Source organism: Branchiostoma floridae, chromosome 12 (assembly GCF_000003815.2).
Source record: "Branchiostoma floridae strain S238N-H82 chromosome 12, Bfl_VNyyK, whole genome shotgun sequence".
Taxonomy (NCBI): Eukaryota; Metazoa; Chordata; class Leptocardii; order Amphioxiformes; family Branchiostomatidae; genus Branchiostoma; species Branchiostoma floridae.
Window position 1 is genome coordinate 2005312 of NC_049990.1, and position 15613 is coordinate 2020924.

The window sequence follows — 15613 nt, forward strand, 5'->3', positions numbered from 1 at the left end:
TCCTTACTTAACTCCTCCACTTGTAAAGATCCGTTGAGTGAGTTCCCATGTGTTTCTTCAGACTATACAGCCGACTGAACTGCTTGCTGCACTCCTCACATGTGTAAGCTTTCTCCCCAGTGTGAGTCCGCATGTGTCTCTTCAGAGTACCCAGCTCACTGAACTGCCTGCTGCACTCCTCACACCTGTAAGGTTTCTCACCTGTGTGAGTCCGCATGTGAGTCATCAGAGAATACAGCCTACTGAACTGCCCGCTACACTCCTCACACCTGTAGGGTTTCTCCCCTGTGTGAGTGCGCATGTGAGTCTTCAGATCACCCAGATCACTGAACTGCCTGCTGCATTCCTCACACCTGTGGGATCTTTCACCTGTGTGAGTCTGCATATGTTTCTTTAGCCTATCCAGTCGACCGAACTGTTTACTGCACGCCTCACACCTGTAGGGTTTCTCCCCTGTGTGAGTCCGCATGTGTTTCTTCAGAGTACCCAGCTCACTGAACTGCCTGCTGCACTCCTCACACCTGTAAGGTTTCTCACCTGTGTGAGTCCGCATGTGAGTCTTCAGAGAATACAGCCTACTGAACTGCCCGCTACACTCCTCACACCTGTAGGGTTTCTCCCCTGTGTGAGTGCGCATGTGAGTCTTCAGATGACCTATCTCACTGAACTGCTTGCTGCAATCCTTACACCTGTAGGGTTTCTCACCTGTGTGAGTCCGCATGTGAGTCTTAAGATTCCATATCCGACTGAACTGCTTGCTGCACTCCTCACACTTGTAAGGCTTCTCCCCTGTGTGAGTACGCATGTGTCTCTTCAAATCACCCTGCTGACTGAACTTCTTGTTGCAATCCCCGCAGTTGTAAGGTTTCGCACCTGTGTGAGTCCGGATATGTGTGTTCAAATAACCTAGATGACTGAACTGTTTGTTGCACTCCTCACACTTGTAGCGTTTCTCCTCTCCGACAGATCGCACAGAAAAATCCTTTTTCGCCTTTCTCCTGACGTCACCCAAACTCTGTGCACTGCTTGTTGCCGACATCCTCCTAGATCTTGTGCAACTTCTGAAGAGACAAAAGGAACGATCAAGTTAGAAATGTTTTATCCATACTAGAAGCTATGTGGACCGCAATGCATGAATTTTTGCCACAGATCATTAAAGTAAAACAGAGAAGCAGCTTTATCCTTAGTTATTTGAGTGTGCAATGCATGTATCCTTCAGTGATTCGCAGTGAGGGGCGAAAATGCGGTTGCCTTTGCCACGGAAACACAATTTTCATGGGAAATAGAAGCAACAAATACAATTCTGCCTTGTAATCTCCAAGAAAAAAGTGATAAATGCAGACTCCTTTGCCGGCTACACTCCTTTTATTATCTTTTCCCACCGTAGTATCTGCTTGGAGATTACCAAATTCGGACAGAAATCACGGGGCTCAAATGCGCTGGTTTTTACTTCGTCTTTGTAATAAATGTATGCGAAAGGGGCGACGCCTATTGTTTACGAGAATAATAAAATGACAAACAGAAAGGTGTGCGATTTTTGACGCTCCCATAGCTACAGTTAAAGACAAGTACATGTAACACTAACAGGCGAGAACCTGGCCTAATGCCTTGGATATACAAGGTAGCGGTCTTCCTTCCTGTTTGCGTTTTTAATGGGATTAACGTATGCGAAAGGGACCGACACCTATTGTTTACGAGCATAACAATAGGACCAACACAAAGGTGCGATTTCTGACGCTCCCATAGCTACTGTTAAAAACAAGTACATGTACATGTAACACTAACAGGCGAGAACCTGGTCTGATGCTTTGGATATACAATGTAGCGGCTTTCCTTCTTGTTGGCGTTTTTAATGGGATTAACGTATGCGAAAGGGACCGACATCTATTGTTTGAATACGAGCTTAACAATAGGACAAAAACAAAGGAGCGATGCTTCTGATGCTAGACGCCACCCCACGCTTATAGCTACAGTGCAAACAAAGACATGGTGAATCTCTCGAATTCTTAACAATTTCTAGGTAAAATGTGTGACATTACTCGGCCAAACATCAGCAAAATTGGAAGTTTTTTTTTTGTTCCACGCAAGTTGTCCACAAAACTAGAAAGAGAAAACCCTGAAATTTGAAACCATGTCTAAGCGAACCCTCCCGTAAAAATAAAATAAGGAACACGCCATGATGAACACCAGATGTTAGAATAGCGGGGCAAGGGGCGGACGGAGGGGGTTTACAGTATAGCGTACATACCATGCCCGTAGCCAGGATTTTGGTTGGGGGGGTTCTTTTTAGTACTTGCCGGACCATCGAGTGCCGCAGGCGCGAGACTCACGCCGAAGGCGTGAGCTATCGAGGGGGGTCCGGGGGCATGCTCCCCCGGAAAACTTGAAATTTTGACCCTCTGAAATGCCATTTCCTGCATTTTGGCGGGCAAAAATCACTGGCGAAGTTTAATGGAATTTCTATCAAAAGACAAGGCTTTTGGCATAAGTCTTTGAGGCCAACTCCCTCATATTTTCACCATGTCCGACACTAAAGGCGCGAGACGTCGCAATCGAGGGCCGGGGAAATTTTGAAATCTGGACCCTCTGAAAAGCCATTTCCTGCACTTTCTGGGGCAAATTTTGTCTATCAGTGAAAAATGCATATAGTCATGCCTTTGAAAAAAATCTTGGACATGAAAAAGTGGACCTTCGAGCCAGAAAAAGCGGACCTTTTCAGCGTGTGGGGGGGGGGGTTCTTCCGAACCCCCCGAACCCCCCCTGGCTACGGGCATGCATACAACAACTGCGCCCTTCCTTCATACCAGTAAAACGTTACTTGAACATTGACATATACGTGAAACACACTTAAACACAAATGCAGTTTCACCCATTTTGATGGTTACAACCCAAAACTTTCTTGAAAGAAAGACCCCCGGTAAACCCCTACAGGGCCCCGACAATTTGTTTACGTTATCTCTTGTCTTCGTCCTCGCTTCCCCGTGTGAATTTTGAATAAACTTTGACAAAGAATTCCCTCCATCTTAGGCGAGAAAAACGGCAAAGCTATAAAGGAACATGAGTACCACTTTCTTCTGCAAGCTATGGTGTGTTTTTCCACGCCCACAGAAAACAGAAAACTGGAGTTCACTGTTTAATTACTAGTAGTTGAGAGGATCGAGGGCCCCCACCAAAATCACTTCAGTTTTCTGTCAAACCTACAGAAGTTTTAGGGTCAAAATACAACGAATCGCCTCACCTGAACAAACTTGAACCTTAGTCTTGCACACAACCACCAGAAGGTTGTCTCTCAAGCCGAGAAAGTTGTGGTCTTTGCTTCGGAAGGACGGGAACTTTTCCAAACCGCTGTCGCTCTCGACTCTCCGAATAAACAGGAAGGCGGCGTCATGTGACCCGGAAGTAATAGTTTGTTCCGTGTCAAACATCATCTCCTGGTTATCTAACAGTTGTCGCGACATCGTTCAGCTCAATGGTGAGATTGTAGTAGTGAGGATATAATTCAGAAGAGCCTATTGTGTAACCTGAGACATAAAATTACATGTATAACAGGTTTGCGATATGATTAGACCTGCGTTTACGGGCGCCGCCATTTTGTTTCCCGGTGGTGCATGAATTTGATGGGAAGCGGTGTTGCATTTTCGATGTGTAAATATTGAGGTGGAATGTTATGAGTGTGTCGTTGCGGTCTTGTCGGATATAAAAGGACGGCAGCCACAACGATAAATGTTGGTTCTGTTTTATGGTGTAGTTTTTAATCCCTACTGACTACTGTCCGCATACATTACCAACCGTCAGTAGCGTTGTAGGCGCACATTTAAGTTTCTTAGTCGTGACAGCCCGGTTCTGTGATGTTGAGCATTGGTGGATAATCCTACAGAGATCGTGTGTATGTTAACACTGTTCAGGTGTTGGGGATAAGTTGTTCAAAGAAAACCAAGCAGGACTTCCGGCCTTGGTACTGCGTGTGCTAGATATCTCGTGTTATTATGGTTGAGATAATAAATAAATGGCACTTTCCTATATATATCTCATATACTAGTATTAACAAATTGAATTTGAAAGAAAAACAACACCATGTTTATTTTCCAACTGTTTATTCTAAAGCAACTGTTAACAAAATAGGTAAATATAAATAATAACAAGAAAGTTAGAAATCGGTAAACTGATCTTATTTTACAACATTCTTAACACTTCTGCTAGTTTGTAAATTCTCTTATCTAAACTGAAACTTCGAATCATAAAACCAACGCTCAGGAATTACCGTTAAGAAACATAGATATTACTAGAAGAGTACAATAACAATGGATTTATTATCATCTCAGGTTGTAAGCTCACTCGTACCCTTTTAGAAATTAACTTGCTACGGTTAATATTTTAAGAAGGTTCCCGAAAAAATGTAAAATTTAAGTAGTAAGTTTTTTTTACAAAAAAAAACAAAACAACATGAAACATGAATTTACCATAATACAAGTTAAAGATAGAAATCAACACACGAAACGCTTCAAACAAAACAAACGAAATTCTATTTTTTTGAGGACATACCTCGCTACTACATGTAATGATGTCAATAAAGATACAAAAATATGCTAGTTGTAACTAACTTTTAGTTTGCTATGGGACGATTCATACAACATCTGCATCATTCCACTATAGAAGTTACACAACAGGAAATGAACTTGAACATGATACACATCCGAGAAAACTACAATCTTGCAAACTATATTCTACAACACCACGCGTAACAGAACTTCAATATTTATATGGGTTTAAAACGGACCGCATAACAGAAAAGGCTGGCGACACAAAAACGCGAACTGTACTAGCTTTACTGGCAACTTGTCAGTGCACGTAACTTTTCAGGTTTTCAGGTTCAATCGCTGACTAAACTGTCGGATCTGATTCACTTCCCAACCTGCTGGCTTTATTAGTACAACTCACACAGGTCTGTTTCTCACCTGTGTAAGTCAGCTTGTGCCTGTTAAGATGACCAAGTGACTTAAATGCTAACTTAACTCCCTCACACTTGTACAAGTTCATTTGTGAGTTCCATGTGTTTCTTTAGACTGTACTGTCGACTGAACTGTCTGTTGCATTCCTCACACTTGTAGGGCTTCTCCCCTGTGTGAGTCCGCATGTGTCTTTTCAGAGCACTCAGCACACTGAACTGCAAACTACATTCTTCACATTTGAGTGTGAGTTCGCATGTGTCTTTTCAGACCACTTAGCTCAATAAACTGCCTGCTGCACTCCCCACACTTGTAGGGTTTCTCGCCTGTGTGAGTCTGCATGTGAGTCTTCAGATGATGGAAAAGACTGAACTGCTTACTGCATTCCTCACACTTGTAGGGTTTCTCACCTGTGTGAGTCCGCATGTGTTTCTTCAGAGTACACAGCTCACTAAACTGCTTGCTGCACTCGTCACACTTGTAGGGCTTCTCCCCTGTGTGAGTCCGCATGTGTCTTTTCAGAGCACTCGGCTCAATAAACTGCCTGCTGCACTCCCCACACTTGTAGGGTTTCTCGCCTGTGTGAGTCTGAATGTGAGTCTTCAAACGATGGAGAAGACTGAACTGCTTGCTGCACTCCTCACACTTGTAGGGTTTCTCACCTGTGTGAGTCCTCATGTGAATCTTCAGATTCCCAAGCTTACTGAACTGTCTGCTGCACTCCTCACACATGTAGGGTTTCTCCCCTGTATGAGTCCGCATGTGTCTTTTTAGATGATGAAAACGACTGAACTGTCTGCTGCACTCCTCACACCTATAGGGTTTCTCCCCTGTGTGAGTTCGCATGTGTGTCTTCAGACTATCCAGCCGACTGAACTGCTTGCTGCACTCCTCACACCTGTAGCGTTTCTTCTCTCTGACAGACCGCACAGACGAATCCTTTTTCGCCTTTCTCTTGACGTCACCCAAACTCTGGGCACTGCTTGTTGTTGACATCCTCCTAGATCTTATGTACCTACTGCAGAGACAATATGAACGAACAAGATAGAAATATTTCATCCATAGCTATTCTTTATTTGGTCTGCATTGTATGAATTCGTCAGTGAGGGCAAATAAGCGGTGAAAGTGCCGTTTATTTATGCCATAGGAACATAATTTTCATGGAAAAAAGAAGGAACGAATACTAGTACTAGTAGGATTTTGTCGAAATGCACGCAGAAATCACATCAAATCACAGCGTAGATTCCCTTTATAATAATTTAGCAGCAAATTACAAGCTCAAATGCGCTGGCAAGAACCTGGTCTGCAGTCCGACCCTTTGGATTTTGCGGTCTTCCTTGGATTTTGTCACGAAAAAAGTGTTTTAATGAGGGTGACCGTATGCGAAAGGGACCGACATCTATTGTTAACGAGCATAACAAAAGGACGAAAACAGAGGAGTTCAACTCTTGACGCCACTCCGCGCATGTAGCTTCAGTGAAAACAAAGAATTATGGTGAATCTCTTAAATTCTTATCAATTTCTCATTAAAATTTGTGACATCACTTTGTCTAATTTCAGTTTGTTTATGTTAAGATCAATTGTAACGTTATGATGGTCACTGGGTTATATTATTTTCCTTTGGTTTATTATTGTTTGATGTATATGATCTTCATGCCCATTTAATTGTATTATGATTTGTAAACTTTGACGGGTGAAAAGTTTGTATAAGCCACATGACTTTTTTCTCCCCCCTTGCACGTTGTGTTGTTTTCTATAATTTTCTGTATCAGTGTATGTTATCATTTTTTAAAGTGCAAAATTAAATCAATCAAGTCAATCAATCAAACTTCAGCAAAATCGGCTATTTTTGTTCCCAATTGTCAAAAAAGTAAAAAGAGAAACCCTAAATCCGAAAACAGGTCTAAAATCAGTTACTGAACCTCCCCGTAAAATAAAAGCACGCCATGATGAACACCAGATGTTAGAATGTCGGGGAGTTTCGGCCCTGGGGCGGACGGAGGGGTTTGAAGTATGCCGTACATATTTCACCCGCGCCCTTCATACTAGCAAGACGTTTCTTAACACCCATGAACACTACAAAAGTGCCTTTCCAATTATCCATACACGTTAGCGAACCTGCAGTTCCACTTTTTTAAACGATTACAACGCTATAAATTCACATAAGAGAGACACTGCTGTAAACCCCTACAGGGCCCCACAATTTGTTTACGTTATCTTCAGCCTTCACGCTCGCTTCCTGTGTGACTCGAATAAACAGTGCGACAGAAAGTTTCCTCTAGTCTAGGTGAGGAAACAGCAAAGCTACCAAGGAACATGTGCATCAAAGATTATGGTCTATTTTTCAGCACTCACACTCACAGAAGGCAGAAAGTTTGGAGCTGAGTTACCAGTTGACGAGACCCCGGCCCTCCCAAAATCACGACACGCTTCGGCTTCAAATCTACAGAGATTTTTGAGTTAAAATGCAACACATCGTCTTACCTGAACAAACTTGAACCCTAGCCTTGCACAGAAACACCAGTAGGTTGTCTCCAAAGCCGCTTATTCTCCGATTTTAGTTTCGGAAGGACGGGAACTTTTCCAAACCGCTGTCGCTCTCGACTCTCAGAGTAAACAGGAAGACGGCGTCATGTGACCCGGAAGTATTCTAATGTTCTGGGTCAAACATCATCTCCTGGTTATCCAACAGTTGTCGCGATATCGCTCATCTGAATGCTGAGATTGTAGTAATGAGGATACAATTTAAAGAGCCAATTGTATAACCTGAGAAAAATTATTACATGTATTACATGGTTTGCAATTGCGATATGGTTTAGCCTGCGTCCACGGGCGCCGCCATTTTGATTCCCAGTGGTGTATGATGGGAATGGGTGTTGCAACTTCGATGTGTTAAAAATATTGACGTACGTGGAATGGTAATTGTTGTTATGAGCGTGTCGTTGCGGTCTTGTCGGATATAAAGGGACGGCAGCCACAACGATAAATGTTTGGTCTGTTCTATGGTGGCATGGCGTTTTTAATCCCTACTGACTACTGTCCGCATACATTACCAACCGCCAGTAGCGTTGTAGACGCTCATTAAAGCTTCTAACCACAGCCCGGCTCTGTGATAATGAGTATTGTAATGTTGGATAATCCTACAGAAATAGTGTGTATATTAACACTGTTCAGGTGTGTATCTTAACATATAATGATCAGATAATTGGCTCCTAGTGACTTTCAAGAAACTGCAGCAGGACTTCATATCTGGTGTTCTAGATTTCTCGCCTTGATGATAAGAACATGTGATCTTCCTATACTTCTCAGGTGGTAACAAATTTAATGTGAAATAAAAACTACATGCTTGGTTTCTAACTGTTTATTAAAAAACGTAAACAAAATTAGTAAATGTGTAATATCAAAATCAACAACAAAACTAGATATTAGTAAACTAAACTTGTCTAAGAAAAGCATAACTGATTCTTCTCGTTCATTGTTCTTGTATCTGAACTGAAACCGTGGTCCTAAATTACCAACCTACTTAACTGTTTACAAAGATACGAAAGCAAACTAACATAATTACCAGCAAATATAGGCAGTAACTAAATACTAGAATGGACTTGTCAAAATTCGAGACACCTATACTATCCGTTTTTGTAATCCTAGCTTAACTATATAAAAACTACAGTAGAAGCCTAAAATATAAAACGTTACGGACCATAGCTAGAAAAATACTATTCCTAGGAGAGGAAAATAAGAATACATTGATCATCATCTTAGGTTGTAAGTTTACTCCTCTTGGTGGTACATCTTGCAGACATTGACTTGCTACTGGTGATTGTATGTCAAGGAATACACAAAACAATAAGAACTAGTTTCAAAATGAATGTTACGTTCTAGTCTACACATATAATGTTAAGTCGAACTGTTCTTGTTTGTTCGAAAAACATTAGAAGTTAAACCGTAAGAAGTTAATGACTGATACATAAACAATTAGTTTACACACTTGTTTACAAGAACTATGTAAAGTTCTAGTTTACCATCAAAGTTACGTTCTAGCTAAAATGTAAAGTTCTAGTTTTTTAGAAAACTATCAAACAAGATTTATGATCATAGAAATTAAAAGATTGGAAATCAAATTGAACACGGAACGCTTCCAACAAAATACATGTAGTAACATTTTAGAAACTAAACCCTATTACACAACAACCAACTGAACTATTCGTGTGGAACCAACTTACTTGAATAGCTGAACAAGATGCTGGGTCAAAGTTGAACTGTAACTTTGAACACAAAAAACTGGACTTGGCCAAATTTCCAACAGTCCAACTTAAGTCTTTGTCCAGGAATGAGCCATCCACCGTTTTTGTGACGTCACGTTATGCAGATAGAACATGACTCGGTAAACAGTAGATCACAACTAACAGTCAAACAAACCCAAACTTCTGGAGAAAACATAAAAGCTGTTGCCTTCACATCACAAACTGAAGTGACTTTATTGACAACGTGCTAATTACTAGTATAAGTCATCTGAATTGTCTGATTCACTGTCCCACCTGGCTCGCAGAACTGCCTATTGTAATCTTCACACCTGTGAGATTTCCCCTAGACGGTGTGAGTCCGCATGTGTTTCTTAAGATTTCCAAGCTGACTGAACTGCCTGCTGCACTCCTCACAACTGTAAGGTTTCTCCCCTGTGTGAGTCCGCATGTGTTTCTTAAGATTTCGCAGATCACTGAACTGCTTGCTGCAATCCTCACAACTGTAGGGTTTCTCACCTGTGTGAGTCCGCATGTGGATTTTCAGCGCACCCAGCTGACAAAACTGCTTGCTACACTCCTCACACGTATAGGGTTTCTCACATGTGTGAGTCCGCACGTGTCTTTTCAGAGCAACCAGCTCGCTGAACTGCTTGCTGCACTCCTCACACTTGAAGGGCTTCTCCCCTGTGTGAGTCCGCATGTGAATCTTCAGATGACCAGGTTGACTGAACTGCTTGCTGCATTCGTCACACGTGTAGGGTTTCTCACCTGTGTGTGTCCGTATGTGAATCTTCAGATTACCCAGTGCACTGAACTGCCTGCTGCATTTGTCACACCTGTAGGGTTTCTCACCTGTGTGGATCCTCATGTGTTTTTTCATTGCACCAAGCTGACTGAACTGCCTGCTACACTTTTCACAGCAGTAGGGCTTCTCTCCTGTGTGAGTCCGTATGTGTTCCTTCAGATGACCCAGCAGACTGAACTGCCTACTGCACTCCTCACACTTGTAGGGCTTCTCTCCTGTGTGAGTCCGTATGTGTTCCTTCAGATGTTCCAGCCGGCTGAACTGCCGGCTACACTCCTCACACTTGTAGGGTTTCTCCCCTGTGTGAGTTTGCCTGTGAGTCTTCAGATTCCCAAGCCGACTGAACTGCCTGCTGCACTCCTCACACCTGTAGGGTTTCTCACCTGTGTGAGTTCGTATATGTTTCTTCAGATGACACAGATGACTGAACTCCCGGCTGCACTCCTCACACCTGTAGCTTTTCTCCTCTCTGACAGATCGCACAGAAGAATCCTTTTTCGCCTTTCTCCTGACGTCACCCAAACCCTGGGCACTGCTTGTTGCCGACATTCTCCTAGATCTTGTGCAACTTCTGTAGAGACAATATGGACGATCAAGTTAAAAATGTTTTATCCATAGCTATTTGGACCACAATGCATGAATACGGTTTATTTTTTGCCACAGAGAAAAAAAAAGAAGATCATTAAAAAAGAGAAGCTTCATCCTTAGTTATTTGAGTGTGCAATGCATGCATCCTTCAGTGATGCATAGTGAGGGGCGAAATGTGGTTTACCTTTGCCACAGAAACACCATTTTCATGGAAAATAGAAGCAACAAATAAAATTCTGCCTTGTAATCTCCGAGAAGGAAGTGTGATAAAGACTCCTAGGCCGGCTACACTTCTTCAGTCAACTTAGATATTTATCTTGTCCACCGTAGTATCTCTCTGCTTGGCAATTACGAAATTTGGACAGAAATGACGGTAATTATCAACAGCAAACGGGGCTCAAATGAGCTGACGAGAACCTGGTCTGACACTTTGGATACTGGTATACAATGTAGTAGTCTTTCTTCGCGTTTATATTGAAAAAAAAAACGGGTTTTAATCAGATTAACGTATAAGAAAAGGACCGACACAGCAAAGTTTAAGAGAATACAGGGTTCTTCCCAGAGAGTGGAATAAGGGGGGCCCTCCACTATACTCTCAGCCAGCTCCACTATACTATTTTTCAAATTTAGTGTGTTTCTTCCCTATTTTCTTTGTTAGTTTTGCTAAGATTAATGACAATTCACAGATTTTTGTACCAAGTGGCATCACTTTTCCAGTCAGCATTGTCTGCAAAAACTTGTGAATGAGCAATGATCAAAACAATAGTAGTTTTGCCACTTCACAACAAAGGAATACCAACAGTATATTATACTTGTAGTATTTGACACCCTCTGTCATTGCAAAATGAACCCATTTTCATGAAAGTGCAGCGCGTTGGTGCGGGTTATTTTTGCCAGCCCCTCCACTATACTAAAAAATTCTGGGGAGAACCCTGGAATAGGACAAACACAAAGGTGTGCGATCCGTCCAACGTCCCCTACAGTGAAAACAAGTAACAGGCGACAAACATGGTCTGACGCTTTGGATATACAATGTAGCGGTCTTTCTTCTTGTTTGGGTTTTTAATGGGATTAACGTATGCGAAAGGGACTGACATCTATTGTTTACGAGCATAACAATAGCACAAAAACAAAGTAGTGTTGTTTCTGACGCTAGACGCCACCTCACGCTTATAGCTACAGTGAAGAAATTGTGAATATCTCGTTATACTGATCAATTTCTAGGTAAAATGTGTGACATCACTCGGTCAAACTTCAGCGAAAAGGGATGTATTTGCTCCACGCTGTCCCCGAATGTGCAAAGAGAAAACGCTAAACTTGAAAACACGCCTAATCACCAGTTACTGAACCTCCCCGTAAATGTAGCACACGCCATAATGAGCACCAGATGTTAGAATGGCGAGAAGTTTCCGGTCCAGGGGCGGACGGAGGGGTTTACAATATACCGTACATGTATAAACTGCGGCCTGCATACCAGTAAAAAGTTTCTTAACATTAAAGAACACTACAAAATTGACTCTGCAAATGTAAAGACACATATACAAACCTGCATTTGTACTTGTTTTAACGATTACAACGCAAAAAATATCATAAAACTCATAAAAGAAAGATCATCCATAACCCCCTACACGGCCCCAAATGTTGTTTATGTTATCTTTTGCCGAACTCCTCGCTTCCCCGTGTGGATTTTGAATAAACTTTGATAGGAAAGTTCCTCCATTTAATTACAGAAAACATCAAAGTACCAAAGGCACATGAGTATCACTTCCTTCTGCAGGCTTTGGTCTGTTTTTCAACACCCACAGGACGAACCGCCTACCAAAACACGACACGCTTCAGTTTTCTGTCAAATCTACAGAAGTTTTAGGATCAAAATACCACAGATCGTCTTACCTGGACAACCTTGAACCCCTGCCTTGCACACAAACACCAGTAGGTTGTCTCTAAAGCCGCGAAAGTTGTGATCTTTGCTCCGGAAGGACGGGAACTTTTGCAAACCTCTGTCACTCTCGACTCTCCGAGTAAACAGGAAGAGGGCGTCATGTAACCCGGAAGTATTCTATTGTTCTGGGTCAAACACCATCTCCTGGTTATCCAATAGTTGTCGCGACATCTCTCAGTTGAAAGCTAAGGTTGTAGCAAGGAGGTTGAAAGAGGGGACCTCCTTGGTTGTAGTAATGAGGATATAATTTAGAAGAGCCAATTGTACAAGATAGAATTGAGAAATGTTATTACATGTATTACTGGTTTGCGATATGGTTTAGCCTGCGTCCATGGGCGCCTCCATTTTGTTTCCCAGTGGGGTATGATGGGCATGGGTGTTGCAATTTCGATGTGTTTATACTAAGGTGGAATGTTATGATCGTGTCGTTGCGGCCTTGTCGGATATAAAGGGACGGCAGCCACAACGATAAATGTTTGGTCTGTTTTATGATGGCTTTTTTAATCCCTACTGACTACTGTCCGCATACATTACCAACCGTCAGTAGCGTTGTAGACGCACGTTAAAGCTTCTAGCCACAAACCGGCTCTGTGATGTTGAACATTGATGGATAATCCTACAGAGATGGTGTGTATATTAACACTGTTGCGGCGTTCGAAAAATGAAATGACTAGATGCTAGTTTTACTAGTAATCGACCTCTAGTGACTTTCAAAGATACTGCAGCAGACCTTTCGGTCTTGGTATCTCGTATGCTAGATATCTCTTGCTCTATTGGTTGGGATGATAAGTAAATGGCAATTTCCTATAATTCTCATATGCTGACATAACCAATGTGAAATAGAATAAATATATGTTTGTTTAGTTTATGTTTATTTAGAAACAACTGTTAACAAAAAAGATAAATGTTAACTATCAAAAATCAATAACAAAGATAGTTACTAATCAGTAAAGTGAAATTATGTCAGTAAATTATAAACATATTACCAGTTTGTTGTTATCCCATCTTAATTCAAACTACAGGGCTAAAATATATATGAAAATTCAAACCACAAGCCTAAAATATATGAAGAAACATAGCTAGAGCTACTAAGTCATATATTAGTACTTGACTGATTAGTAACTTGTATGTCTGAGAGGATTTCAGGGCCCAAAAAGCTAAACCGAAGTCATGTGGTATCCTCAGCCTAATAGCGGCGGGCGGCCATGTTTTTGCAACTCGCGCCGTTTTTGACCGAGGTTTTGAAATAGAACCCGAGATTGAACAGGGGGCGGGGCTTATGGTGTTCGGCTGGAAGGGTCCATTATCGAAATTGGCCACGGTCCACCCTGTTGTGAGTGGAGTGATGATGATGGCTGTTTCTTCGTATCCGAAGATCAATGATAGGCAGACAAGGTTGATTAGACGACCAGTCTGCCTGGCCTGCACGTGACTTTTCAAGGTGAAAGAGGGGTGTGCACTTCCTTCTCCACCCTCTCGTCTACTGGCGCACTAAGTCCTACAGGGACAGAACTGTTTTGCCACGTAAGACGGCCCCAGCAGATGCAGGTTTATTATTTGGAGTTTCCATCTCCTAGGAGGACTTCCGACCAAGGATGCAAGGGGTTCCTCCTACCCCCGACTCGTGTGTCATGGCGGGTGCGTCATGCCCGAACATGCCCCTATGGCCTGTCATCACAACAAAGGCCTGTCACTGCCACTGTGAGTGGAGTACTACTGGACAAATGAATGTGGCCGAATATGCAGCGCTATAGAAAGGAATAATGTGATCAATTGATAAAAAATTACAGGGTGAAATTTCTATCAATCTAGTCTGTCACACGGACCGGTTTAAGGTTAAAAAAATAAAACGTTGAATAAATGCAACAGTGTTTTATTTGTTTGTCTATTCATAGATTCTATTTTCATGTCAAAATGCTGCCGTGTGGGGATTACCTAACGGTGCAATATAACCTTGGGCGCCAGGGGCCGCTGGTTTGCTGGGCTGGAGTCTGTTACAGCGTTTTTTTTTTGAAGCAAAATAAGCAACCTCCAGATGGAAAAACAAGAATGAAGGGTTTGCTCTACAACAGGACTTACGTGTGTCCGGGCTGCCTTGGTTAAGAGAAAGACGCCATGAGTGGAACACAGTTTTGGGTACTACATTTTAATGGTCAGTGTCGATACGATGGACAATTATTATATATAGAGCGGACTGATCCTCACACTAACCGACATCTTTCTCACCACAGTCACCCCTCAGTAAGACAGCAGGAACCACGGTTCCTGTTGGTAACTTTAATCTATTGCCACACATGTACAGATCGGCTTCACCAATATGGCTTCTTCAGTGATCCAGGCTCACAGGAGCACAGTATACCAGTTTGTATTTAGAAAGAAAACTTTTAAAGGACCTTCCATCAATAAATACTAGGTTTTTATGGTATTAGGCATTTTCCTCGTTTACAACAACAACAAAGAGTAGTCAGTCTACTGTTAGAACAATCAAGTTGTAAGTTTATTAGCGCGTGCATTTTGTCAGTGTTTTCCGTGTTTAGGAAACGTTTAAGAATTCGAAGCGGTAATACATTTGACACTGCCAAACCACGACCTTATCACTTTCTAGACTTCTCTATGTACAACAAAACCTTCTGGCTACGTGCAAAAACATATGGGTACATTGTCTGTAATACACATGAGAACTGAGGTGTGTCTACAGTTAGACAGTAATATACATGGCATTCACCATTTCTCATGTGTTATTTTACAACTCAACAAACTCGTGAAACAAAGTGTTGTTTTGGGCCCATTGCTTTATCCATATGTAAAACTGCAAGCATGCACACAATCCAAACAAGAACCTGGGGTAATTTATGATTATTAGCAAATCTGAAATTTATTTAAAGGAAAAAAATTAAGGATTTGATACGGTCAAACCAGAAGCTTTCTACTTCAAGAATGTTCCTTAAGTAAAACCTTTTGGCTACATGCCAAAATATAGGTACATTCTCTGCAATATATATGAGACGTGAGGCGTGTCTAAAATTGTACAGAAATGCATAATTGTTTTGGCGCCTATTTACTCTTTCTCGTGCGTTATTTTACTACT

At 41.9% G+C, this 15613-nt stretch overlaps 3 protein-coding genes across 3 annotated transcripts in view; all 3 read right to left on the minus strand.

The window, feature by feature from the left end:
- LOC118427956 (zinc finger protein 845-like) overlaps nucleotides 1-7543 on the minus strand; it is a 14565-nt gene extending 7022 nt beyond the window's left edge. The window contains exons 1-3 of the mRNA XM_035837923.1: nucleotides 7431-7543; nucleotides 438-1061; nucleotides 21-353 (exon numbers count right to left, since the gene is read on the minus strand). Coding sequence (XP_035693816.1) covers nucleotides 21-353; nucleotides 438-1039 — 935 coding nt within the window. The 5' untranslated portion in view covers nucleotides 1040-1061; nucleotides 7431-7543. The remainder of the gene's footprint in view (nucleotides 1-20; nucleotides 354-437; nucleotides 1062-7430) is intronic.
- Nucleotides 4431-5961, minus strand: LOC118427837 (zinc finger protein 525-like). The gene has a single exon (XM_035837808.1). It carries the CDS (start codon nucleotides 5940-5942, stop codon nucleotides 5181-5183), a length of 762 nt encoding a protein of 253 aa, XP_035693701.1. The 5' UTR covers nucleotides 5943-5961; the 3' UTR covers nucleotides 4431-5180.
- Nucleotides 7544-8296: 753 nt separating the features above from the next.
- LOC118427825 (zinc finger protein 436-like) lies at nucleotides 8297-12616 on the minus strand. The gene is made up of 2 exons (XM_035837796.1): nucleotides 12477-12616; nucleotides 8297-10566 (listed from the first exon to the last, which is right to left on the minus strand). Exon 2 carries the CDS (start codon nucleotides 10542-10544, stop codon nucleotides 9534-9536), a length of 1011 nt encoding a protein of 336 aa, XP_035693689.1. The 5' UTR covers nucleotides 10545-10566; nucleotides 12477-12616; the 3' UTR covers nucleotides 8297-9533.
- Nucleotides 12617-15613: the final 2997 nt, after the last annotated feature.